The sequence below is a fragment of the Pongo pygmaeus genome, chromosome 18, assembly GCF_028885625.2.
Source record: "Pongo pygmaeus isolate AG05252 chromosome 18, NHGRI_mPonPyg2-v2.0_pri, whole genome shotgun sequence".
Taxonomy (NCBI): Eukaryota; Metazoa; Chordata; class Mammalia; order Primates; family Hominidae; genus Pongo; species Pongo pygmaeus.
The window spans coordinates 52,617,165-52,644,910 of NC_072391.2; the positions used below are offsets into that span (position 1 = coordinate 52,617,165).

A 27,746-nucleotide genomic window follows, 5' to 3' on the forward strand; every position below is an offset into this window, starting at 1 on the left:
TAAACAAAATGCAACGTATCAAAATTGTAGGATGCGGTTAAAGCAGTGCTTGCAACTAAACCAATACATTTAAATACATAGAAAAGAAGAAAGATTTAAAATTAATGATTTAAGTTTTTACCTTCAGAAGCTGGAAGAACAAATTAAACAAAAGGTAAGTCAAAGAAAGGAAATAATAAAGATAAGAGCAATAATTAGTGCAATAGAAAACAAACCACATAGAAAATTAAAATCAAACATTTGTTTAATAGATTAATAGGATACATTAATGGAATTGATAAATCCTTACCAAGACTGATAAGAAAACAAGAAAGAAAATGCAAATTACCAGTATCAAGAATGAAACAGCATACATCATTATAGGCTAAATGGCTACTAAGGGAACATTATTAACAACTTTATGCCAGTAAATTTGAAGCATACATGAAATGGACAAAAATCCAGTGTATCAAAAATAGACACAAGAACTAGAAAATATGAATAGCCCTTTATCTATGAAGGAATTTGAATTTATTTTGTATCCACACATATACATCTAAAGAAAACATTTCACCAAGATTATTTTACTAGTAAATTTTGTCAAACTTTTAAGAATACAATAAAATCACTCTTACAAGCTCTTTCAGAAAGTAGAGAAGTGTGAAACAGTACCTAACTAGTTTTATGGGGCTAACATTACCTTGATACCAAATCTGAAAAAGACATTATAAGAAAAGAAAATTATAGATCAATATTCCTCATGATCATAGCTAAAAGAACTCTTAACAAAACATTAACAGGTCAAATATGGCATTGTATAGAAAGGATGATACTGTGTATATCACTTCTAAATTTATCTTATATCAGGAATATAAGGTTGATTTAACATATAAAATTCCAATTTCAATGTAATTCACCATATAAGCAGAACATATGGTAAAATGCATGTGATCATCTCAATAGATGCAGAAATTTCATTAACTCACCTGACAAAATTCAATACCCACTAGTGATAAAAAAAATTTCTTAGTAAAATAGGGATAAAGAGAAACTCTGTCCATCAGATACAGGGCGTCTACAAAACACCCACAATTAATATCATAGTGGTAAAATATTGAATCTGTTTCCTCAAAGGTTTGGAATAAGACAAATATCTTGTTCACCACTTCTGTTCAACATTATGCTAGGGATCCTAGCCAGTGCAATAAGATAAGAAAAAGAAATAAAAGACATATGGATTAGAATGGAAAAAGTATAACTGTCCTATTCACAAATGATATAGACTGTATATGAAGAACTTCCTAAGGAAGCAACAGAACAACTAACTACTAGAACTAATAAGAGAACTTGGCCAGGTCATAGGATAAAAGATCAAAACTTAAAGTCAATCTTACATTTATATACTATAGGAGCAAACAATTGCAAAATGAAATCAAGTAATCTAATTTATAACAGCAATAAAATGACATTAAATACTTAGGAAAAACCATATAAGATCACTACACTGAAAACTACAAAATATTGCTGTGAGAAATTAATGAAGACTTACATAGAGAGATATACCATGTTTATGAATTGGAAGAATCAATATTATTAGGATGACAATTTCCTCCAAATTGATCTGTAGATTCATTTTGAAACCTCAGTAAAAATCCTAACAGGCTTTTGTGTCTGTGTAGAAACTGACAATTCTAAAACTTATATGGAAATGCAGAGTATCTAAAATAGCCTTCAGAAAAATGATGAAGAATGTATGGGCGGACACACACTACTTGATTTCAAGACTTACTTCAAACCTGTAGTAAATAAGGTAGTGGAGTATTGACAGAAGTATAGATCAACAGATCAATGCAACAGAAAGAAAATCCATACATTAATATTCAATTGATTTTTTGGAAAGTTACCAAGAAAATTCATTGAGGAATGTCAAGTCTTTTGGTGCTGCAACAACTGGATAAATTTATGGTTAAAAATGAACCTTGATCCATACTGTATACCACACAAAAAAAGTCATTTAAGATTGACCATAGATTGAAATGTAAAAGTGAAAATCATACAGCTTCTAGACGAAAAAATATAGAATATCTTCAGGACCTTGAGGTAAAGATTTTTTCAGAAGGACACAGAAAAGAATTAAACATAAAATAAAAATTAATAAATTAAACTTCATCAGAATTAAAATTACTTTAATCAAATATACCATTAAGAAAATGAGAAAGCCACAGAATGAGAGAAAATATTTTCAATGCATATATTGACAAAGGGCTTATATACATTTATATAAGGAACTCTTACAAATTGATAAGAAAAAGACTAACAAACCCGTAAAAATAGGCCTAAAAGACTTGAACAGACATTAATATTAGAAGTTAAAGGAATGACCAATAAGTTTATGAAAAATGTGTTCAACATTATTGTTCATCAAGGAAATGTGGATTAAAGCCACATGAGATATCCTTTTATACCCACTTTAATGGCTAATATTAAATATAAAAAAATTGACCATACCATATGTTGGTGAGGATGTGGAGTAACAGGAACTCTCATACCTTGCTGGGGATGTAAACTGGTGAAGCCACTTTGGAAAACAGTTTTATAGTATTATACAAAGTTAAACATGCCCTATGACCCAATAATTTTATTTTCAGTGAAATGAAAATGTATGGTCACACAGAGATTTGAACATTAATGTTCATATGAGCTATAATAGCTGAAAACTTATAATAGGCCAAATGTCCATGAACAAGTAAATAAATAGATCGTGATATATTCATACAATTGAATAGTACTCTCCAATTAAAAAGAGTAAATACTGATATATATGACAATATGGTTGACTCTCAAAAATATGAAGTGATCAAGCCAGATATAAAAGGGTAAATAAATGCTAGTGATTTTATTTTTATGAACATCTAGAGCAGGTAAAACTACAGTGAAAGAAAGCCTATCAGTGGTTGCTTAGGTTTGGGGAGGGTGTATTAATTGCAAAGGGCAAAAGAAAACTTTTTGAGATGATATAAATATCTTGATTGTGGTGGTCATTGCATAGGGGTATGCATTTGAAAAACTCATAATCTATAAACTTAAAATAGGTGTTTTTTCTTTTATGTACATAGTACCTTAATAAAGTTTTTTTAAGTCTGCCAAACCAAATGCTGGCAAGGATGTACAGCAGCTGAAATTCTCACACATTTCCACTGATACTTTTAAATGACACAACTTTGGAAAACTGGTGGTTTATTATAAAGTTAAATAATGTCTATGAGCCAGCATTTCCACTCCTAGGTATTTACTTAAGAGAAATTAAAACATATTTACATAAAGGCTTGTACAAGAATGTTGATAGTGGCTTTATTCATAATAGTCCGCAATCAGAAACAACCCAAATGTTCATCAGTAGGAGAATCAATAAACATATTGTCATATGGTCACACAGTGAAATAATACTCTGCAATTAAAAAGAATGAATTACTGGTGTATGAAACAACATAGTGGAATAAAAAGTATTAAATGGAAGAATGCATGATGTATGATTCCATTTACATGACATTTAAGAACAGATAAAATTAAATTATGGCAATAGAAATCTAGCATTGGTTGCCTAAGAACATAGGGTTTGACTAGAAGAGGCACAAGATGACTTTCTGGGAGTGGTAAATATGTTTTGTGTCTTAATTGTGGTGGTGGTTACATGAGTATATATTTATCAAAGCTCATTGAATTGTACACTTTAGATCTGTACATTTCCTTGTGTTACTGTTTAATATTCTAAAGATCAGATAATTAGAATATTTTGGCATTTTTTCTAAATTATTTGATGGTGCTCAAAATCAGATAAGGGCCAGTAGAGACAGAAAAAGAAGGCCACTATTTGAGTAATATAATTAGCTTACAGAAAAAAAGGCAATGTGTCATACGTAAGCATAGTCTATTTTACTCAAAAGGCAGTACAGTAAAAGAATTAAGAGCACAAACTTTATAACCAAACTAAGTTCAAATCCTGGTTCTACCACTTGTGATCTTAAGCAATTTAACTCCCTCTGTGTTACTCCTTTCTGGTATGTAAAACTTGAAACTTAAGATTGTAAGAACTAAATAAGTTACTACATGCCAAGTGGTTAGAATGGCTGGTGTACTACATAGTAAGCATCCATGTATTATTTGCTATTCTTTTTTATTTACTTTTCATTTCTTCTTATTATTTATTTTTACTTTCTCATCTATCTCCTTATTGCTATTAGTTATAAAGTTCTGGCAGGTATATAAAACAATGTATTTACTTCTTCACACTCTGATGCCTTCACTCTTCTACCTAAAGCTCTCAAAAAGCAATTTCCCCTTCTGACCTTGCTAGCTCCTGCTTACTGCAAGATTGTTCAGGCTACAACTCCTCCAGGAAGCTTTCCCTGGCTGCTAAATCATATACACCTTTTTTTGTTCCCCCAGCATTCTCTATTCGCTTTCATTGGTATGCAGATCATTTGTCTTACGGTTTTCTTCAGTGTTGTCTCTTGCTACACAGTAGGCTTTGTGAAGTCAGATATAATTTGTTATTTTTCTTTGTGCTTAAATCCTTGTCTGGTACAGGCTAGTAGTCAATTCATCCTTGACCGAATGCATGAACACCGTAAAACTTTCCTATTACATGTTTCTGTTTGATAGCTATGAATTAAAATAATGTCCATTCATTTATTTTTACCAACTTTGACTTTCAGATTTTCCTTCTTGGGATTATCCTGCTTCCAATTCGTGTCTTACTGGTTGCGTTAATTTTATTACTTGCATGGCCATTTGCTGCAATTTCAACAGTATGCTGTCCTGAAAAGCTGACCCACCCAGTAACTGGTTGGAGGAGGTAAGAAATAATTTTGTCCAAAATATTAGGACATGATATTAAATTAAGATATATTAAATCAATGTAAGAAGAGTTCATCATAGTTTAGTCAGTGATCTAACTGCTGTTAGATAAAATATTTTATCTGCCTACTCAATAATAAATAATTTATTTTTATTTCTCATATGAAATACGTAGAAATTACTGCCCAAATGCCAACTACATTATGATAATCTTCTAAAAGTTATAATTTCCTAATGTTAAAATATTTTGTTTTCTGAGTTATTGCCAAATGCGATACATCCCTAGTTCGGAAAGATACCCAGCTACTATACTTGAAACCACTGAAGCTACAAAATACCTTGTTCTCTTCTGCTCTCCCTCAGTTTTCACATTTGCTTTTCTCCCTCTACAGCTTTCTGCAGTGGCATAAGTGGATTAGTTATATTATTTTTATTAATTACTTTAGTAGTAATTTATATTAAAACAATTATTAATAACAATTATTAACCCGTATAGTCTAGTTATTTTAAACATTAGCATGAGGCAGAATGGAACTGCTTTTCAGGCATCATCTAATTAAGATGGTAATAGAGGAGAAACTGATCATGAGTTAACAAAGCTACTGGTAAAAGTTTATTCTTATTGAACAGAACCAAATTGTTGTGATCTGTGTGCCTTAAAAGTGCAGCCTCTTATGTGGACTCCATGGATTCCATGTGAATTCCAAATCTGTAGATGAGTTTCAGGGCATTGTCAAACACTTTGAAACTGTTGCCAAATTTTTATATGCAAGGATATTTTTGTATTTAAATCTCAAATGTGAATGCATCCTCCAAAAATTTTGAGAAAGACTGTTCTAGAAACTTTTAAAGAAATACATAGTTTGCTATTCAGTTCATGTTCCAGTGAACAAATGTCACTATCAAAGTGGAAATGAATTCAATGCTGGCGATGCCCCAGAGAAATCTCAGTTCTTGCAAATCATACTCCTTTGTTTTAAATTCAAGGTTGTGTAGTATAAAACAATGCTTCAAGGAACGTTTTTATGACTCACCAATTCTTTTCAGATTACCTCTTTGGTTTTTATTGTCAGTGGCTTATGAAAACCTAGGATGATAGAAGGAATAGTCTAAGTAATCCAGACAATAGATATAATAAATGTTAGAAAAGAAAGTTTTACTTTTGTCAATTAAACCAGTATCTCTTTCTCCTCTCAAACAGGTAATGTTGAAGTTATTATGTGGGACCAGACTTAGAGCCATTCTTTAAACATGTTAAATAGGAGTGTTTAACGGCTCAGAATATGGGTTAAATATAGTTATCAGAAGCTACATCACTGTGGATAAAAAATAAGAGGTGTGGAAATTTGATAAAGGAATACACTTCATATCATTACATGAGTAGAAATCTCATCTCTAAACTAAAGGAGAAGGAAGGGAGGTACAGTTTCTGTGCCCTCTAGGAAAGTATTGTGGTTTTCTTTACCTCCTTCTTGTGAAATAAAAGTCACAGAAACTTCTTCGGAGCTAGTTGCTAATAGTTCTTCAATATATTATTACAAAAATGTGGAGAGAATTAGATGAGAATCCTATTTTTAAAAGCTGAGGCAGGCGGATCACTTGATATCAGGAGTTCAAGACCAGCCTGGCCAACATGATGAAACCCCATCTCTACCAAAAATACAAAAATTAGGCCTGGTGTTGGGCGCCTGTAATTCCAGCTACTCGAGAGACTGAGGCAGGAGAATCACTTGTACCTGGGAGGCAGAGGTTGCAGTGAGCCAAGATTTCGCCACTGCACTCCAGCCTGGGCACCAGAGCAAAACTCCGTCTCAAAAAAAAAAAAAAAAAAAAAAAAAAAAGCTCTCATTAGATACCTCCTGGATGATGTACATATTTTATTTTTCATAAAAACCTATATGCTTATTCACATACTGAGATATCCCTCCTGTGTTTGCACTTCTAGGAATACATTTTTGTTTCCCTACTCAATTGGATCTTACTTGTCTTGTGTGTCTGGCATAGTTCCTGACACCGTTTGATAAATTAACTAATCTATAATGGCAGAATCTTTTTTAAAGGTTTTAAAAAAAAGTAGTTTCTGGAATTGCTTAAGTGCATCTCTGTTCCAGGGAAGTGAGATGGTGAACTCACTTCTGATGATTGTTGATGATATCTAAAAACTGTAACAATATGGATTACAAGACTTTTAAAAAAATTCCTAAAATAATTCTGAGAACAGTTTCAGTATGAGAGCTCCAAAAGTGTTTTAGGAGATAGTAGCATCTTCATTACACCAATGTGGATTCCCAAGATAACTACTTTGAAGGACAGTTCTGATTTGGATATGTCAGTAGGGGATGTGTGTTGAAAATTCATTTTTAACACTTTATAGTCTCAGAACGATGGAGCTGTTTCTTAGCCACACATACCCTTGGGCGAATTACTTCTCTGTGCCTCAGTTTTCTCGTCTATAAAATGGAGTAATAATTTCAAGATACCTACTTCAAAAGATTAGGCTGAGGATTAAAGAGATTAATGTATATATAAAGCATTTAGAATAGTGTCTGGCACCTGGCAGAAAGAGCTCCATGTAAGTGTTAGCTATTATTCTCCTCAGCTCATATTTTCATATGAAATACTCTGACATATTTTGGTTTTCTTATTGTATTATAGAGTAAATCCCTGCTGCTAGCTTTAATTAACAAAGCTAATTATGTCTTTTCTATATTTTCAAAGGAAAATTACTCAAACAGCTTTGAAATTTCTGGGTCGTGCTATGTTCTTTTCAATGGGATTTATAGTTGCTGTAAAAGGAAAGATTGCAAGTCCTTTGGAAGCACCAGTTTTTGTTGCTGCCCCTCATTCAACATTCTTTGATGGAATTGCTTGTGTTGTAGCTGGGTTACCTTCTATAGTATCTCGAAATGAGAATGCACAAGTCCCTCTGATTGGCAGTAAGTACTTGTAAGGTAACATAGATAAAATATTTTCATGCTCATGCTTTAAATTAAAATAATCATATATAGTTTATTGATAACCTTTTTAAAAAGTTTAAAATAAACATTTCAAACATATTTACTTTATTGTAATAAGTTACTACATGGAAATAGTTTATTTATGAAAAAGGATTAGAGACTTCCCTTTTATAGCTTCATAACTCTTTAAAACTTTTTATCACTATATCATTATGTCTTTCTGTTCTTATATGTAGCCAGAAAGACTAGTTTTCAGATACTACCCATGCTTGATTTGAGAGAATTTAACCCATGTTTGATTTGAGAGAATCTATGAAAACACAGGTATATGCTGTTTCATGAATTTATCATCAGGATATTAGGCTGCTAAATTCAGTAAGTGATTTCTCCTCACTCTGTTTTCTTCATTATTGCCCCACAAATCTCCATGAGGGACCTATGTATAGCTCTTTGAAAATTATGATGTGGAACAATAGGTACTTCCTGCCATAAAAAATAATGACGCAAGTGAAGTGTTTTTCCTACCAGATGCTTTGGTCTCCCTCAAGAATTGTCTCCAAGTAACCACTCCCTGTTGTCCCAAGGTTATTGCAAACATCAGATGATGAGAGAGTGTGAAAGTTCCCTGATGTTGCCTCAGTGCTCTGGAGAAGTAATAGTAGTTCTTGCAGCTTTGTCATTCAGCTAAGACACTTTTTTTTTTTTTTTAAATGTAACTACCATGCTTTGTGTAATATGGCTTTTTCCTGAAAAATTGTGTAGCAATAGATTTTTGGTAAATCGAAGTTGATTTTTTGTGTGTTAGGAAGCTATTTTAAAAAAATGTTCTGCTGAAAATTGCAGTATTGTGAGTAATGGTTACTCCTACTTATGTGTACTATGAATTCACATAATCAGTTTTCAAGGTATTCCTAAAATAAAACAATAATCTTGTAGCATATTCCAAAGGTTTAATGTCAATTGAGGAAGAAGGCCTTTAGGAGACCTTTATGGAGAAAATTACATTTGCTTCCTTTTGTATTTTTGCTGCTTACTTCTGTTAAATTACTGAAATGTTTTTAGTTGTAAATATCCACTTCTCCTTTCAAAATTAGAAGCTAAGTTCTAATAAATTGTTTTTTAATTGTTCTCTCTGATTTACTCATTTAAATTTTCCATACAATGTGTTATATATCCAGTATTATTGTTGTGGTTTCTTTAGCCAAAAAATGGCTTGCCTTTGACTTTTCATTTGTTTTAAAGGACTGTTACGGGCCGTGCAACCAGTTTTGGTGTCCCGTGTAGATCCGGATTCCCGAAAAAACACAATAAATGAAATACTAAAGCGAACAACATCAGGAGGAGAATGGCCCCAGGTAAAACATGGTAGATGTTAATTTAAATATATTGGGAGTTTATTAATTGTATGTATGTAGACTTACTCATTTGAATCCACAGATAGCAATATCTGTGGACACCTATACTAAGTATCTTTAGCATAATAGGTGCAGAATAAATACAGTAGCAAGTACTAAGAAGTCCTCTTCCCCATGAGATACTCCATGGAGTTAAATGTATTATTCTTTTTTATTCTCCAAACTCTTTGAACCAATTTTCTCTTTGTGTTATAAAAATTTGATTCTCTGGCTCTAAATTTAACTACCACTTTAAAGATGAGATAGGAGATACCTTAGTATCTATTACGATTATACTAAAGTATCTCCTATTTCATATTTTAGAAGCTTAATTATATAAGCTCAGTTATACTCAATATTGTGGTGGGTAAGTGATTAAGATCTTTAATCTCACCTGAAGTATATTTAGATGTGCTTTTCAGTTCAAGGGGCATATCAAAATCACCTGTAGAACTTTTTTTCAAACTTTACCATCTCACCACCCCCTTCCCTGGAATGTGGAGGTTGGGGGGTAACATGTACTGCAAAATAAGCCAAGGGTGATTCTAATAGGCACCCCTTTATCTTTGCCCAGTTGAAAACAACTCATCTCTAGCAGACTAATAGTCCTACAGTTATCTGGCCACACAGATGACATGAAGATGTTAAAGTCCAAGGGAAAGTATGTGACCAAACAGGTTGTTTTAGAAACCAAAGCATATAAGGAATGATTAAAAAGAGGACTGAGAATAGGTGGCATTGGGAGTAGGGTTTGATTTTTCTCCGTGGATCCAAAGAATGTATCTAGGACTGGTAGGTGGGAGATAACAAATAGATAAATTTCAGCTCATTTTGCTCATCTTGAGGAACAACTTTCTGTCCAGAAGTGGAATGATCTGATGTGGAATCCTTTTCTAGAATTTTCAGGCATTGGCTGAACTACCACTATTGTAGAAAGAAATCAAGCATTAGATCTGCTAGGTGACTTTTAATGGCCCTTCCAGCTCTGAGATTTTACGATTCACTGTATATCCATTAATTGTTAGTAGTTTAGTTGTTGAATTTTCACTGAATAAAATATATTTGATATTGTATCCCGTTGTCATAGGAAACCCACTTTTAAACTGGAGAATGGAATTATATCTATTCATAATTTTTATTTTATAAATAACCTGTTATTGTGGCAATGTAGCCCAATAATATTTTCCCTATCTAATTATCATAAAAATACTTTGCTAACTGCTGTGAGTGCAGGATTTTACTTTATTTTATTTTATTCACTTAGCAGTTTATTCATGGCTAAATTTTTAAAGCATCAGAAAATTAAGTTACTATTTTACTTAATGGGGAAACTAACATATTGCATATCTTTTACTTTGAAAACATGAAGAAGTGTGTTAAAAGCTAAAAACACTGCCTCAAAAAGAAAAAAAGATATTAAGTTGTATTCCGTATGTCGACTAATTCAAGTAAACATAAAGCACATTGTACACATATCTTTTTCCCTTTGTCATCATGACATGCCTGAACTATATGTTGTGGGAGTAAATATTAATGGGAAAACTGAAACAAAGTTGGAAATTATTTGATTAAGGATATATAGCAGAAGAAAGAATTTAATGTAGCCTAATGCACACTTTGACCATGAATTATGCTCTACATCTTTTAAGTTTATTCAGATCATTAGTTTTATCATTAAGAGACATTTGTTAAGTATATTCTTTATTCAAGGCTTAAATCCGTTTTCTAATTAAATTAATAGACAACACTTTCTTTACAAGAAAATTGAATAATCTGATAGTAGCTTTCATTAGAATCAAGTGTTAGCCTTTTATTTTGTTTTTGTTTTTTAAGCATTGGCAGCTGTTTGTGAAGTCATAAGAAAGCGAGTAAAGAGGTAATTTATTAATTAGATTGAAATATTAAATCTATTCCTTTTTTCCCAAGATACTAGTTTTCCCAGAAGGTACTTGTACTAATCGTTCCTGTTTGATTACTTTTAAACCAGGTGAGAAAAATTAAATTATGTATTCTAACAAAGTAATATGTAAGATTTTGCAAATGATTTGATAGAAATACACAAAATAACTCTTTAGCTTGCTCTGAGCATTTTTTTCTTTTCTGATAGCAACTTTTTAACGTTGTGGATCCACAGAACTTACTGTTTTGCTTTCTCTTTGGTGTCATAATTCCTCTCTCCTTGGAGTGTCCACTCCATGCATGTGCGCTTAGGATGTGTGGCTGTGTGTGTGTTTGGGAACCCTCACAGACATGTAAAGTTCTATGTCATCAAGTAGAAAACCTATCTCATTATCATTATAATGTCTTCAGATGCTTTCTAAGGTTCACTTCTTTTTTAACATTAGAAGTCAGTGAATGCAGCTTTCATTATGATTTGTAATACTTTAAAATGTTTTTGTATTAGCTGCTAGAATGCTCAGCAGCAAAGTTATGACTCACTTCTAGCAATTGTGGTAGTTCTTGCTTCAAGCATTTGTAGCTTGTAGCTTTTCTTCTTATTTTTTCTTTGTCTTGATTTTATCATTACTTAAAACAATTCTGTTGAATATTAACACTTGGAAAATGAAAAAAAGTGGAGAAATAAATCAACAAATAAACAAATATTTTAAGTGGCATAGGCACAGCATTTAATATTTTGCTTCAGTAGTTCTTAATTCAAAAAAAAATCCCTCATTTTGTAAGCACTAGGGATTTACCAACATTTAGCAAATGATTTCTGTTACACATACTCTTAAAATATTCAGTCTATTTATACTATTTATTAATTTTCTCTTTATCGTAAAACTTTTATTCACATAAAAACACATTATAAAATTTCAATGTGGTTGCAGGAGCCTTCATTCCAGGAGTTCCAGTGCAGCCAATCCTCCTTAGATACCCAAACAACCTGGTAAGCACAGTATTTTACCACAGGAAGAATTTCAGTATTCCAAGTAGCGTAGATTCTCTGGAACCCCTTTTAATATATAAATAAGGTTGTGAACAGATAAATGGTGGAAGCAAATGGGAGAGCTCATTCTGCTCGCCACATCTAGTTTTTGAAATTTTGCAAGATAGGCACATATCCATTGATACCAATATTAAATATTATTTTGCTATTACTGAACTTCAGGAAGATATTTTCTTAGCCTCTACTCTGTTGTTACCATGTTGGTGTGATTAATTCCCAGATTAGGGTCTCATTAGAATGAATAGTTAAAAATTTGTGATTTTCATTAACTCTAGAAGGAAATTTTTCCTGGTTCAGTGGTCATTACTAGTGAAGAAGTATTGAAATAGCAGGATAAATATTAAAGAGGCTTGGTCTTTCATTACTGCCTCAGTACTTACTAATTGTGTTAGCGTTGGTAGTAAGTAGCTTAATTAAATAAGAAAATACCTGAGAAAACTTAACATCTTTTTTTTGTTTTTTTTGTTTTTTTCGTTTTTTTTGAGACAGAGTCTTGCTCTGTCATCGAGGCTGGAGTATAATGGCGCGATCTTGGCTCACTGCAACCTCCGCTTCCTGGGTTCAAGTGATTCTCTCTCCTTTCTCAGCCTCCCGAGTAGTGGGGACTATAGGCATGTGCCACCATGCCCGGCTAATTTTTGAATTTTTAATAGAGACAGGGTTTCACCATGTTGGCCAGGCTGGTCTTGAACTCCTGACCTCAAGTGATCCACCTGTCTTGGCCTCCCAAAGTGCTGGGATTACAGGCATGAGCCGCTGCTCTTAGCCTAACTTAACATCTTATATAAAGTCCAGAGTTGACTCAGGAAGTAGTCTTTTCTGTTCCAGTTGGGTATATTGTTGTCCTCTAGATATTGATTGTACCACCATTTTCCTAAAGAAAGATTTTTGAGGGAATGTTTTTGTTCTGAGAGGAACTTTCTTTACTAGAGAATTTATATTAAAAGCCAGGATATAATTATTAGTTATCTCTACTATTTAAGATTAAGGGTTATTGATCAAATCAGTTTTCTATTTAGAGGCTGGTTTTTCAACCTTGGACATCTATGGTTAAAAAAAGAATTAAAATCTATCAAACTTTTATTTGTTGTACTTCTGCCTATAGGTTTGAGTTTATTGTATGTTCATATTATTTTATTTCCCCCAAACAAGTTTTTTTTTGAAAACTGATATATTCTGAGTTTTTTGTAAGCAAATTAATTATCCAGATATGTTCATATTAGGAGAAAAGTGGCTAAGCATGTAAAATAGTTTTTAAAAAATTAGAACAAGTCATTTCATCAAAAGTTGTTGACATTAGGAAGATCTTTGCTATGTAGACATGTAATCCAAGAATTCATAGATCAGTTCACTGTTCTTTAACAATAATGTATTTATTTTACTTCTCGACATGTTGCTTTTAATTTCAGAAAAAATACATGAATCCCCATATTAAAACAGGATCTTTATTTTGTTTAGTATTTTTCCTCCAGACTAACAGCTAAAATAATTTTTGTTATTATAGGATACTGTGACCTGGACATGGCAAGGATATACATTGTAAGTCACTTATGTCTATTATTAGTTTATATAAATTTTATTTTAGTGAAGAAAAAGAAAGATCATTTATTCATTCTTTAAAAAAGTATTATTTTAAAAATATTGTTATATTTAAAAACATAAAGATTTCTGATCAGAGCCCTAAGTCTTATAACTGATAAGTCTCTGTACAGAGCATCACTATCTTGACCACTAACCCTTGGAGTCTCCTGTGTGCAAAATTCTAGTCATCTGTCCCATTCAAATGGGTCTCAAGTGTTTGTCTGCTAGTTTATAAGTGACCTAGTTTGCATCATAGTTAGCTTTAATTTTATAGTTTTATTTCCATTGCAGATTTGGCATTATCTAGTCTCTGTATCCTTACTTACTATGTTGGTTTAAGCCATTCAGAAACATTTAGTCATATGGCCTGAAATAGCTATGATGTGTCTGATATGAGTTGAAAAAATAGCTAACAAGATTTCATTTCTGCTCTTGGATTTGAAAAGCACTGGAATCAGCAGTTTCTATAAGCACTTTACTTAAGAGAGAAGAAGAATACAGTTTCATTATTAAGCAAGCTGATGTGAAGTAGGCCTTTAAAAAGAACAGAACATGTAGAAACTTGGTTTCTCTCAAGGTTGTTTGTTTAGTTCCCTCTGAATAAGTCTGAGCCTGTTTAAATTTTGGTGAGAGCCATATGAAACACCTGAATTTAAAGACTTCCCTTAGGGTCTTACCCAGTTTTCATATTGTTAAGCACAAAGCTCAGATAACATTGCTGATGGATAGGTGACAATCACTTGGAAATATTTAAGAAAATCATCAGTTGCCTTAAGCAAACTGTAGGCTTTTTTAGATAACTTCAACGTAATCCAACCAACTTCTGAAATCAAAACTGCATAATTTCTCCATTTTGTGTATATATACATTGCTTTGAAATAATAAATTTAAATCAGAATAGGTAACTGATGGGACAGTAGAATAAATATTAACACATATGAAACACTTATTTTCTTGTTATGCTTCAGTCCTTGATAATTGAAGATAAGCAAATAACACCAAAAATAAAGAACATAAATTGTAAAGGATATCTAAACAGCATATTATCGTTCACTTACCAGGAAATCAATTTATTCATTTGACTAAAATACATGTTTCATGCCATTACTTATTTTGAATTCCTGATTGCTTTTAGACATGGGAGAATTGGGAGAAACAGGTAGTATGAAAGTATTTAGGAAAACGAAGTGCCTTAACAATGGATGCGTAGCATACTTCCACTTTCTGAGGTGTGCCATCCTTTGGGCCTTTACAGGTTAAGTTCCTTACAGAGATAGTGATGTGGCCAATAGGACTTTTTTTGGTTGCCCAGCAGTCCAGGTTAATGTGGTGATCAAATAGGAGAAAGCTTTTCTGGAAGAGGAACTGGGGATAGAAAATGTAATAGACAGGTTTAGTTTATCTAGCCTTCTCAACTGAGAATTATGTAAGAAAAGGAAAAGGAAATTAGAAGAAAGAATTCAGGAATGAAAGGGAGAAAAAATATTTTGAGAATCAAAAATTTTTCAGGACTTTTAAACGAACACAAAATCTTTAAAAGGCACAGCTTTCTTTTGTTCAATCTATTGCAAATCTCACGTCCACTTTTGTCTTCTCATCTAGTTAATATTGTTAGCACTGTGTCTGTTACTTCTAAATCTGTTTTCTCAATTGCCCTTGCTCAAAGTGCTACTCCAGATACGGATTCTAAGAAACAGATTTTATACCAAAACGAATATCCCAAGGAAAAGGAGACTTGGAATAAACTTAGAGAAGTTTTGTATCAGTATAAGAAGTATTTGGTCTGTCTGTAGGGTGGACAAGACAGGTTAAATGAGATTTTATGTGTGGTTTCATATTTTTTACAGTATTCAGAATTTTCAGAATAGAATGCATCTATTCAAGTAATTGAATTCCATAGCTCCATTTAAATAATTAAAAACAACTTATGCTAGATAGTGTGGATTGACTTTAGAGTTTGTAGATAGTAAAAGATTTTTTTCTTTCAAATGGAAGATTTGTGAACTGACACATTAACAATTTATAATTAATTATGAAAGTGATATATCTACTTTCTAAATTATTTCTTTTAACTAAATTCTTAAGCTCCTAAATTCTTTAAATAAGTCCCCTCAGGTAATTTTTACAGATAAATTATGTTTTAATTTCTTAACAGTGAAAAGAGATTGGTTGGTTCTTTTCTTAAATTTGTAGTTTAATCCATTCTGCCTGGTTTCTGGGTCAATTATCTAATGAGACTAAACTAAAAATCCAGTAGAAATCTTATCCAGAGAGTCTAAATATGTACTGGAAAGCTATAAGTAGGAATAACTATTTCAAACATTATCTTTCAGAGGGTTGCTTAACCACTTTAAAGACAGCCTTTGCCTGCCTTTACAATGAAATTGAAGCTTTTCAAATTTCCTCATAACTAAAACATTTATTAATAACTGAGACAATTTTGATAAAGCTTCCAGTTTTAAGGAAAAGCCCATTGATTTTTTTTAATGTCAGAAAACAGTTCAGAAATGTAATGATCTACCTAGGAGTTTTATAAACACATTTACGTGCCTTAAAATGTGGCCTTGGGTAGTTTCTCTAGGGACTTGGGCCTTTGAGTCTGTGTTGTCAAGGAAACTTCAAATGTGTGGTTTAGTCTGTTGAGCTGCGGCTCTGACTCAAATACATATTTGGTATTCATTTGATGATTTAACTTTTGAATAATAATTGTCAAGAATACTTGTCTAAGCTGGGCACAGTGGCTCACACCTGTAGTCTCAGCTACTTGGGAGGCTGAGGTGGGAGGATCACCTGAGCCCAGGAGGTTGAGGCTGCAGTGAGCCGTGATTACGCCACTGTACTCCAGACTGGGTGATAGAGTAAGACACTGTCTCAAAAAAAAAAAAAGAATAGTTGTCTAGGCCCAAAAAGTGTTATAGCTGCAGTGTAGCATTTGTAAATGCAAAATATATATGAAGTGTGATGTGGGGGTATTTGTATCTAAAGAAATTATTGTTGAATAATATAAGATGATACTTGCATTACTGTATAAAGATAGACTTTTCTTTTTTCTCTTCAGCATTCAGCTTTGTATGCTTACTTTCTGCCAGCTCTTCACAAAGGTAGAAGTTGAGGTAAGTCATTCAAAATATAGCCTTGGAACTTGAGATTTGGCCTTTCCTTTAATTTTGAACTTCTAGTCTAGAGAGACCAGATATAAAGGTCCATCACCCATAATATAAACCCTGGTGTTTTACAAATTGTGTATATAAACCTAGGCTGTCAGATTTAGCCCTTGAAATCATATTAGAAAACACCTGTAGATTCTGGGAACTTAAAACATGTAATCACCCTGACTGGCCAGAGGGGCATCACCTTGCTCTCATCTTTTTACTCCTTTAATGCTGACCTCTGCCAAATTGAATGATATATTTTCACATCCTGACAAAAGGAACTGACCATAGCTGATAGAGCCCCCACACCTCCTTAAAGAAAATGTTTTGTGAAAGCTAAGAGATGCTACTTGGGGTCTAGGGGAGAGACATAGAGGTCAGAAGCCTTCACTGTGAAATCACCCTGCACATGAAAAGCCCAAGGAAATTCTGTCTGGGAGGCAGTACATATCATCATTCACAGGACAGTCTTTTGGTTTGAATTACAGTGGCAGGTAGTGAGAGAGGAGTTATTACAACATTCTGAAAATTTCGACCAGATTTTTAAGGCTCTAAAGGTTGGTTCCAGAGCTGTTCTTAGTTTCTAGATGTGATGTAGAATAGACCCCTGAATTCAGAATCCAGTCGGTTTTAGCAGTACCCTCAGGTAGTCTCTGAAGAGAGACGGTTTGATAATGGGTCTCCTAGATTTTCTAATTGCATCCATGGATTGTGTAACGAAAACCTTAAGTTTGCCTGTGTTATGCAGAGTTCTGAGTGGGGTCTAGTGCCTAAGTGACAGGACTGTGGAATTTAATTCACAAGAATACTATTTCGCTTTGTTGGATAGCTTAGTGATTTGACCATTTAGAGATTGTCAGTAATAGCAAATGATTTCGGAGGGCAAATTACATTTCAGAATGAGTTTAGTGAAATTTTCTTGAGATTGCATGTTTTCTGCCTGTCTTGAAAATATCTGTTTATTAATTATATTTCACACACCCCCACTTTTAAAACCAGCTCAGTATCTCTCACTGTGGCCAAAAAAAAAAAAAAAAAAGAAAACCCACACTTGTTCTTGGGTTTTTCTTAGAGGTTCCTGGGGAACAAAAACTAATTTAATAACGTTAGGAAGTATCAAGGTAAACAAAATGAATTTTTTTTTTCTCAAGATTACTCAGTGCCTTTGAAATGTCTGACTTACAGAACCTTTTTCTCTGGATATCTCCCGGAACCAGTGTTCTATAGAATACACTTCAGGAAGCCTTATATCATAATATTTCTAAATACTCTGAGCACTGCTCTTGCTTCTTTAATAACTGCTCAGGTAGTCTAGGCCTGTTTCACTTTTCTAAAAAAACAAGAAAACTCATACTTTAAAAAAGCCATGCTATCTTCTCTGCAAGATATTGTCTCTTCCTCTCAATGTACCCCTCTGTAGCTAAAACAAGATTTAGCAACACATGTAGAAATGTACACAAAGCTGTCTTTTTTGCCGTAGCATGTCAGTGGTCAAACTGCATTACAACAGAGGTATTCAGATTCCTCTTTTTTTTTTTTTTGTCATGACCATTATTACCACATTTCCTTTCTGTGTCATGGCTTTCTTTCTTTTTCTGTCTTTTTTTTTTTTAAATTACAATATTTGCATTCTCCAGCCAGTTCTAAGACCTGTTTGGATCATATTTTTCTGGCAAAGAAAACAATGTATTCTTTGTTCCATAACTTCACAAATAAAATGACTTTCAGCTGCTTGAAAATAGCTGCATCGACAGAGATTTGGTGAATTAGAATTGTAGTGCAGAACAAGAGGATGGGAATTTGTGGACTTCAAATTTAGTACAGATATTCTTATTTTAATTATGTTTACTTTAAATTTATGACTCCCCCTTTCACCCAGGTGACTCCTAAATACTTTATGATATTTTAATACTCACTGTTGGATTTAACTGAAAATGTATCCCAGCAGCCCTTCAGGCACTAAGTATACCACACCCTGGCTTGAAGCTCTGTGATAGCTGGGCCATCTCTGAGGCTCCAGCTTTTCCACTACGTCTGCTGAGGCCCAGCTTGAGATTGGTTTGTGGTCGCAGTACATTTAGTTGCTCCAGTTTCAATTGTCTTGGTTGTTCTCAAGTAACCCCCTTTTTTCTTTTTCTTTAAAATTGATGGAAATCCTTATTACTATCTTATTTTAAACATGTTTTTAGAACTTCTTGAATATTAGGTAAACCTAATTCAAGATATATTATTCAAGAATATGGTATTAATTTTATGGTTTTTCAAATGAACTTTGAATGAATTATCAAAGTGCCATTTTAGACAGTCTTGCTTTTGTGAGTCACATGACACCCCATTATGTTGACTGCCATATCCTTTAGTTTCACAAGTCTCCCCTCAGTAATGATGACTACCAAAGTCTTTAATTACCAAAATCATTAGATATCTAAGATATAATGAGTCTAATATTTAGGAATATTTTCTTACCACCTCTTCCCAGCCCTCTCTGCTTCCCAACATAGAGACATACAGTATTTTTGAAAAGGTTATTATTTTCTCAACTCTTGGATCTTAAAAATATAGTTAGTTCTAAACCTCATGTCCTGTGTAATTGTTCTTCTGGCATCCTTGAACAAAGATGAAGATGTCTGTCTACAGAATGGTTCTACTAAAAATTATTCTTTGAATTGTAATGTGGCATAATGGGTGTTCTTAAAGTATCTTTTAGTCATACTTTTATTAACCAGCTGCTTCACAAGTATACTTTTATAAGGATATGGCTTAGGGCATAGGGAATAAAATAGCTAGTAGGAAACATTGCAAAATGTGACATGAATTAAGAGTCTGCTAGTTTATCTCATGAGAGAGAATACATGCTAAGTCACACTATAAAGCACTAAGTGGGCTGCAGCTAGTTTATGAATGGAAACAAGCCATTTACACTGACTGTGCAGTCAGTTTCCTTCATAGGCTATATCTCAGTTTGCATTAAAAGCATGTTGACTTTAGAAGCCATTTAGTATATATTATAGATAAATAAAAATTGTCTGTAGTGGGCATATTAGATATATAATAAGTCCCCCCTTATCTGTAGGGGATATATTCCAAGACCCCCAGTGAATGCCTGAAACTGCAAGAAATACCAAACCCTATATATACTAACTTTTTTCCTAAACATACATACCTCTGATAAAATGTAATTTATAAAATAGGCACAATAAGAGATTAACAGTGATAACTAATAATAAAATAGAATAGTTGTAACAATATAGATAAGAATTGAATGTGAATGTGGTCTCTCTCTCTCTGTCAACATCTCATTGTACTATATTCATCCCTCTTCTCCTTGTGATGAAGAAAGAATAGAGCAGGATGGTATGAAATTTTATCACCCTACTCAGAATGGCATGCAATTTAAACTTATGAATTGTTTATTTCCAGAATTTTTCATGTAATGTGTTTGGACCATGGTTGACTGTTAGTAACTGAAACCACGGAAAGCAAAATCCCAGATAAGGGAGACTACTGTATTTTCTTTAGGAAAATTCCTTTAAAAGCTTATAGTGAGCTTATAGTGGCTAGCATTAGGCCCAAAATACTCTGTGGTGGGCGTTTCATTTCCTTAAAGTAATAGAAAGATTTGCTTTTTTTTATTTAAAAGGAATTTCTGATTTAGGAAAAGATTGCAATTAATAATGAGTATTATGATCAACAGCTACATGTATATATCACTTTTAAGATCTTTAGAGAGCTAATTACTTAGGGAAGATTCAAAGACATTTATATAGTTTATTTAAGTTTCCAAATGCACTACAATTATTTGTAGTTTTTAATCTAAAATGAGTCTTTTAGAAAACCTCAGTCACACAACTACACACACACACACACACACACACACCCTACTTGTTCTAACAAAGCTAATTTCTTCTGGAACTTAGTAAAATTCTGGAATTTGTGAATACTAATAGAGAAATAAAAAGGGTATTAACTAGAGTTTTTGTTCTAATCCTGTTACTACCTACCTGTATGTACTTGAGAAAATTAAACCTTTCTAAGCCTGCGTCCTCACTGACAAAAATGGGGATAATGACAGATAATTTATAGAGTTTTGAGGAGTAATAAAGTTACTTATGTGCTGGCACACACTAAGTGTTCAATAAGCACTAACTTTTACTTTCTGTCTCATCTAGATGTTTCTGTTCTTTTGGGAAGGAAGCAGCAAACATTGTTTAAAAATATCTTCCTTCTTTTGCATTTTTTCTCTTTGAAGATTTAAAAGAAGAATTATAGAAAGAACTAGAACTAGAACTAGAACTGCACATTTTTTAAGATTGTCCTTGTAAAATTCTTTTCTGTTACAAGGAAAAAATAAAAGATTGATTATAGTGTCATAATTCCTCAATCTTCCTCATCATTTTTTTAGTAGAAAGGAATGTGCTTGATGTAGTCAAGAAAAAATGAATAAACTAGCTTTAGTGATACTGAGAATCTATGTAAGTAACTGGCTTTGGTTGATGGATGTCTTAAATAGTAGGCTGAAGAATTTTGTATATTGCTTGTATGCAATTTAAGGACTAAGAGGAAGTGGGGGACTCTGGGACCAAAAGCACAAATGAGATGTTAACCTGAGAAACATGTCGCTTAGTCTCCTCCTCATCTGGGGCGGGATGGTGCAAAGTTAAGTATGGGGAAGGTACAGAGAATACTGTATTTGAAAGGAGAGGGGAGTGGAGCTTTGAAGCCAGTTTCAGGTGCAATAGAAGGGAATAAGTTCACATAAGCTGTCTTCTTTATAAAGTTGAAAGTGAAGTACCATTTGTACCTCACAAGAGTGAGGTAAAAGTGGAATTGCAACTTGAAAAGCATGGAACATATGTAACATTTTTAGCATCTCTCAGTGGTCCCTAACAGGAATGTGAAGGCAAGATCAGGAGAGGTGGCTGAGGATGTGTGATTGGCACTGTGGGCATGGCAGAAGTGAAAGACTCTAAGTAACAGGTCATACAGAAGTATCTGACTCCTAAGTCCAGTGTAGATAGGCAGAGAGATGTTGCCAGAGGGAGTGGATAAAGAGGGATGATTGATCCAGATGTGACCATTAGGTTGTCATGGTCTATGCAAGACCAGATTAGGGAAGAAATAAACACTAATGGATAATGAGGGGAAATTGATTGAAGAACTTAGCAGAGATTAGAGTCATAAGTTTGTTTCCATGGCTGAGGTAGAGTCTAGAAGAATATCTGTGGCAAGATGTCAAGTGAGTCATCAATGTGAGTACTGAGGATACTGAGAGAAGATGAAGTTAGAAAGGAAAACTCGGGGGCTTGAAGTCATTGGGATATATAGATGTGTGTTGTGAACCACAAAAGATAGTGGCAATCATGTTCCCCTCTCTTTGATTGATTTTTCTTTCCAAATAAAGGATACATTCATACTGTGAGCCTTGAATGACTGTACAAAATGGAAATGTGATATAGAGGGCAAGGTCTTATTCTAGGAGAGGTGACTTTTTATTAGAATTTCCATTGAATTGCTTCTTAGGAGGAATGGGGCCTCCAAGGCCCATGGGTGTCAAATTTAGGATTTTAATTATTTTATACTCTCAGTGGAACTTTATTCCTTAAGAATAAGATGTCACACCAATATGAGAGTTATTAAAAATCATTTTATGAAAAATACTACCTGCACTAATATAAAACCAAACCTGTATTTCATTGTATTATGTTTGGTTAACAGCGTAGCAGCAATTTATTTTTCAAGGTTTTCAGTATGTGCTTTTATGACCTACAAATCAAGTGTATTACAAATGGTTGTTTGACTTTTTTAAAAAATGAAGAATTATATGGCAATTAAAAACTTTAATTTCTTACACTGTTTTGTTAGAGATTTTATGAACATTAATTTCAACTTACTGGTTTTTTCTTGGATTTTATACTAAGCAAATACAAGAAATTTTACTAGATCAGGATGCAGGGAATTTTTAGAAATATTTCTTTGCAAAGATAGTTATTCTAGATATATAAGGATGTGGGGACCTCTGGTGGCTTAGTTTATTTTTCTATCTTAAAAAACAACTATGTAAAATAGAGAGCCACACACAGAATTCCAATGGGAAGGACTTCAGAGATCATTTAGTTAATTTTTTCATTTGACAGGAGAGGGCACTGAGGCTCATAAAGGCTAAATGACTTTTCCAGGATCACACGGCAGATCTCAAGCAGCAACCCAGTCCAAGAACTCTTTCTGCAGCTTGCAGCTGCCCCCTTAGAGAGGAAATAATCAGATAAATGTGAAAAGTAAAACTGTCCTATAGCACATTATTCTATAATTCCATAAATTTTATCTTAAAAATGCAACTTGCATCCATGCCATCCTCCACATCCTCACTCCCTCTACTCAAGGTCTTATTATCTCTCCCATGATTGCAGCTGCTTCCAGACATTCTCCCTGCTCTTAATCTCTTCTTTGGTGCATACACTCCTTACTGCTGAAGTTACCACTTAAAAACTTGGACCTGGTCATGTCATTCCCTTGCTTAAATGTCACCTCTGAGATACCAATGCTTACAGGTTTCTTAATGTGATTGACAAAACTTGAAAACAGGTCCATTTGGAAAAAAATGGTATTTTTAACTACTTCTAGTTGCATTCTTTATTTATCAAATGGAAGTGGTAAGATTTACCTCAAGGAATTGTTTAGAGAGTTAATCATATAAAGCCCCTAATATAAAATACCCAGCACACAGTAGATGTTTAATGGATGGTAACTCTTATTAGTGGATTTAGCTCACTGTTTCATAAATTTCTACCCTACTGAATGGAGAGCTTCTTGAGGGTAGGGACATTGCTGTCATGTTTTTAGGGCTTAGTGCAGTGCCTGAGCACCTACTATGGGGGAAAAATTAGTGAAATAAAATAATGTGTGTAAAACACCTAGCATGATGCCTGGTTTGTAGTTATAATTCAATAAACAGTAACTATTGACAAAATCTCGCTTATTCTTAAAAAGCCAACATCAGGTATTAGTTCTTCTATAGAGCACTCTTAACAGAATTAGCTTTCCTGTGTGCACTCTCTCCCTAGGCACCACCTTCCTCTTGGCTGCATTTCCCTGGCCCCTGACAAAATTAATCCTTTCCTACCTCTTGCTCTCATACTCCAGGAAGGATGGTTAGTGGAGGAAATAAGGTTTTTTTTGAATCTGACAAATCTTGGGCTGAATTCTGGCCATGTGACTTGCGTGCCTTTAGGTAAGTTAATTAAGCTATTGAGCCCCATCTATAATTGGGGGTAATAAGGGTAATGGCACTTAGCCTATGGAGTTATTAATGTGTTGTTCTATAATATTAAAACATTGATCTTCTTTAGAGCAGGAAATAGGGTCCCATTAATCTTGCCTGGTATACAGTAGGTGCTGAAAAATACATAATAACTTGAATATGGCACTAAAACCTTGTTAATGTTAGGGAACCATAAATGAAAACAAAAACAGTACAATTGAGACATCACAGAACATCAAGTGGAGAAAAAGTACAATTAAAAATGCTAAAGCCAAAAATGGTGTTAAGCAAAAAAGCTGTAAAGCCAATACTAAGAGTTTTTTTTAAAAAAGCAGAATAAATGACAAAACATAAAGTTCAAACAAATAGTAAAAATATGGTTGACATTAGAATGGATAGAGAAGATGAAAGGCAAAAAGAAAAGAAAAAAAGTTTTCACATAAAGGGATGGGAGTTTCACATAAAGGGATGGGAGTAGTAGAAAATGCAGCTTGAGGAGAAAGATCTTAGTAGCTACAGCTTTACACTTCGAGAATTCCAGACACTGGCTTGTTTCACCCTCACAATCACCAGGGAAGTAGTGATCTTAGCCCTCTTTTTAGAGTTGAGGAGATGGTTCAGCAAAGTTAAATGACATACTAGTTAACACACAAGCAGACCCAGGGCTTAGAAACAGATATCCTGAGTACAAGCTCAGTGCCCCATTACCTCATATAACCTATGTTCTAGAAAGGTAGATGATTTAATATATTGATAATGTATAAATTAATTTACTTGGCATTTAATGTCTTAGGCTTAAGACATTGTTATGGAAAGGTATATTTGTCTTTCAGTTTATGCCAGTTCAAGTACCAAATGATGAAGAAAAAAATGATCCTGTCCTTTTTGCCAATAAAGTCCGGAATTTAATGGCAGAGTAAGTGTCTGTATTTGATTATAACTCATAAATAATTTGAAAATTATTTGTGCATGTCGTTTAACTCATTTTAAGGATTTTTTTTTAACCCCTGAAGGCCTCGTTCCCCAACTCATTTTGATACGTAAAATAATGTGCCCAGGGATGAGGTCAGTATAACAATCTATAACTATTTTCCCCAGCTGCATACCACAAATAAGGAAATATATCTTTACCGGAAAGACTGGAGAGTATACAATAACCAGAAAAGACCAGTCAGTTCCTTGCACAGGGTGGATTCTCCTAAGCTGGCCCGCCACTGTCAGATGAGCCTTGTGATGATCTCAGTGGTTCCTGCTGTGGCCCACCTTCTATCCCTTTGACCTTCATATAGCTGCCCAAGGATGAGTGTTTCTAAGGCATTACTGACTATAGCACCAAAAAGGAGAAAGTTTGCAATGCAAAAAGAGATGCATAGAAGAGGGAAAAAGTCACCTCTTCATGGATGGCTATAAAATAGGATTTAGAAACTATAAAACATAAGGTTGATATTTTCCTGCACATAAGGGAGTTCTAACTGGCCATTATTCTGACTAGATAAATCACCCCCATCTTGTAATGAAAGAATGTATTATACTATACCACCACCCGGGTAGCCTCAGAGCCCTCCAGGTGTGCATCCTTTTCCCACACACCACCTCCGTCATTCCCAGTAGTAGGTTTGGAGCTAATAGACCAGCAGTGTTTATTCTCTTAGTAAAAATTCAATGAGAACTCTGAATTTAGCTTCATAGCTGAATTTAGCTTTATAGCCAGATTTCATATATATAGCCAGCCATGTATATGTGTGTCTCTGTAAGTATATGTTTTATTCTAATATATGTATCTTAATATTTTTCTGCAGAATAACTATTTTCAAAATAGAATAAATGTTTGGCAAAAAATTTGCTATTAAGTGTATATAGATGTGCCTGTTTTATCTAGTTTCTAGATCAGCTACAAAGTTAGTTTTTATGTTTTCTTCTCTTCCTTTCTTATGTTTTCATGCCAGCTTATATCCAAAAGGTAGAAAGCAAGATAATTATTAGACATTGAGAGAACTGGGCTGGGCGTGGTGACTCACACCTGTAATCCCAGCACTTTGGGAGGCCGAGGTGGGTGGATCACAAGGTCAGGAGTTCGAGACCAGCCTGGCCAACATGGTGAAACCCTGTCTCTATTAAAAATACAAAAATTAGCCAGGCATTGTGGCAAGCGCCTGTAATCCCAGCTACTCAGGAGGCTGAGGCAGGAGAATTGCTGGAACCTGGGAGGCAGAGGTTGCAGTGAGCCAAGTTTTCGTGCCACTGCACTCTAGCCTGGGCGACGAGTGAAACTCCGTCTCAGAAAAGAAAAAAAAAATTGAGAGAACTTATATCAGATATTTTGGCTTCCCAAATTGTGCTTAGAAACAAGAGAAGGGATTTGTTTAGACAGCCTTTTTCTGAATTCAAAGGTGCAGAGGTAATAATGACTTGTGATAAAGAGTAAGAAAGACCTTGATTAGCTGCACAACTTTGGACAAGTCTCCTCCAAATCTCCTTCTCCTCACATGTGAAATGGGAGTTAAAATCATTGCCTTGTCTTTCTCATGGTTTTGATTATTAGGAGACTCAAGTAGGAAAGTATATGACAAAAGCGTTTGAAAACACAAGTACTGTGGTAGGCCCTCAACTTAAGTTATTTAACATTATCTTTACATCAACTCTATGATATAAGTAAGAAAGCTGACTTGGGGAGGTGAGTAGTTTGCCCAAAGTCACACTAGGTAGTGACTGTCTGGGCTAGAACTCAAATCCACATTTCCTTTTACCAAAGCCCAAGCTCTTAACTATTATACTGTACTATTTATTATTATAAGTCCCAAAATATTTTAAAATTTAATTTTCCATCTTATATATTCTTATACCAAAACACTTATTAATCAAAGAGCTTAGAAAAAAATATTTTAGATAGAAAGAAATTTTTTTTTTTGTTTTTTGTTGTTTTTTTTTTTTTTTGAGACAGAGTCTTGCTCTGTCACTCAGGCTGGAGTGTAATGGCGCGATCTCGGCTCACTGCAACCTCCGCCTCCTGGATTCAAGTGATTCTCCTGCCTCAACCTCCCAAGTAGCTGGGATTACAGATGCCCACCATCATGCCCAGCTAATTTTTGTATTTTTAGTAGAGATGGGATTTCGCCATGTTGGCCAGGCTGGTCTCGAACTCCTGACCTCGGGTGATCCGCCTGCCTTGGCATCCCAAAGTGCTGGGATTACTGGTGTGAGCCACCGCACCTGGCCGAAAAAAATGTTTTATTCTGATTGTATTCATTCAAAATTTAATGTTTCTAGCAATGATTCAACAAAATCCAGTACAGTTTAAAGACATAATTTTATGGTTTTCACTGAATATTTGTGAATAAAAATTTAGTGAAGAAGAATGTTTATCTCATGCACCTTTTTTTTTGGTATTCAGTGTTTTTCCAGTTCTTATAAATATGTATTTTTTTCAAATCTAATTCAGTATCATTTAATTTGTGAGTAGTGAAGTAGGAACTAGGAGTTATACTTTCCCTTAAGGATGGAGGATGTTTAGGTTTAGAAGAAATATCTTTTGCTTCAGTATTTTTAGAAGATTGCTATGTAGCAAGAAGGTGATCTCTAGCTATAAAAGATGAAAAACATAGACAGCTAGCAATTTGG

At 33.9% G+C, this 27,746-nt stretch overlaps 1 protein-coding gene across 1 annotated transcript in view; it reads left to right on the forward strand.

Moving 5' to 3' along the window:
* LPCAT2 (lysophosphatidylcholine acyltransferase 2) overlaps positions 1 to 27,746 on the forward strand; it is a 76,349-nt gene that overhangs the window by 11,933 nt on the left and 36,670 nt on the right. The window contains exons 2-9 of the mRNA XM_054453270.2: positions 4,695 to 4,834; positions 7,555 to 7,772; positions 9,036 to 9,148; positions 11,114 to 11,174; positions 12,019 to 12,077; positions 13,642 to 13,676; positions 16,777 to 16,831; positions 24,962 to 25,044. Of these exons, the coding sequence (XP_054309245.1) occupies positions 4,695 to 4,834; positions 7,555 to 7,772; positions 9,036 to 9,148; positions 11,114 to 11,174; positions 12,019 to 12,077; positions 13,642 to 13,676; positions 16,777 to 16,831; positions 24,962 to 25,044 (764 nt within the window). The remainder of the gene's footprint in view (positions 1 to 4,694; positions 4,835 to 7,554; positions 7,773 to 9,035; positions 9,149 to 11,113; positions 11,175 to 12,018; positions 12,078 to 13,641; positions 13,677 to 16,776; positions 16,832 to 24,961; positions 25,045 to 27,746) is intronic.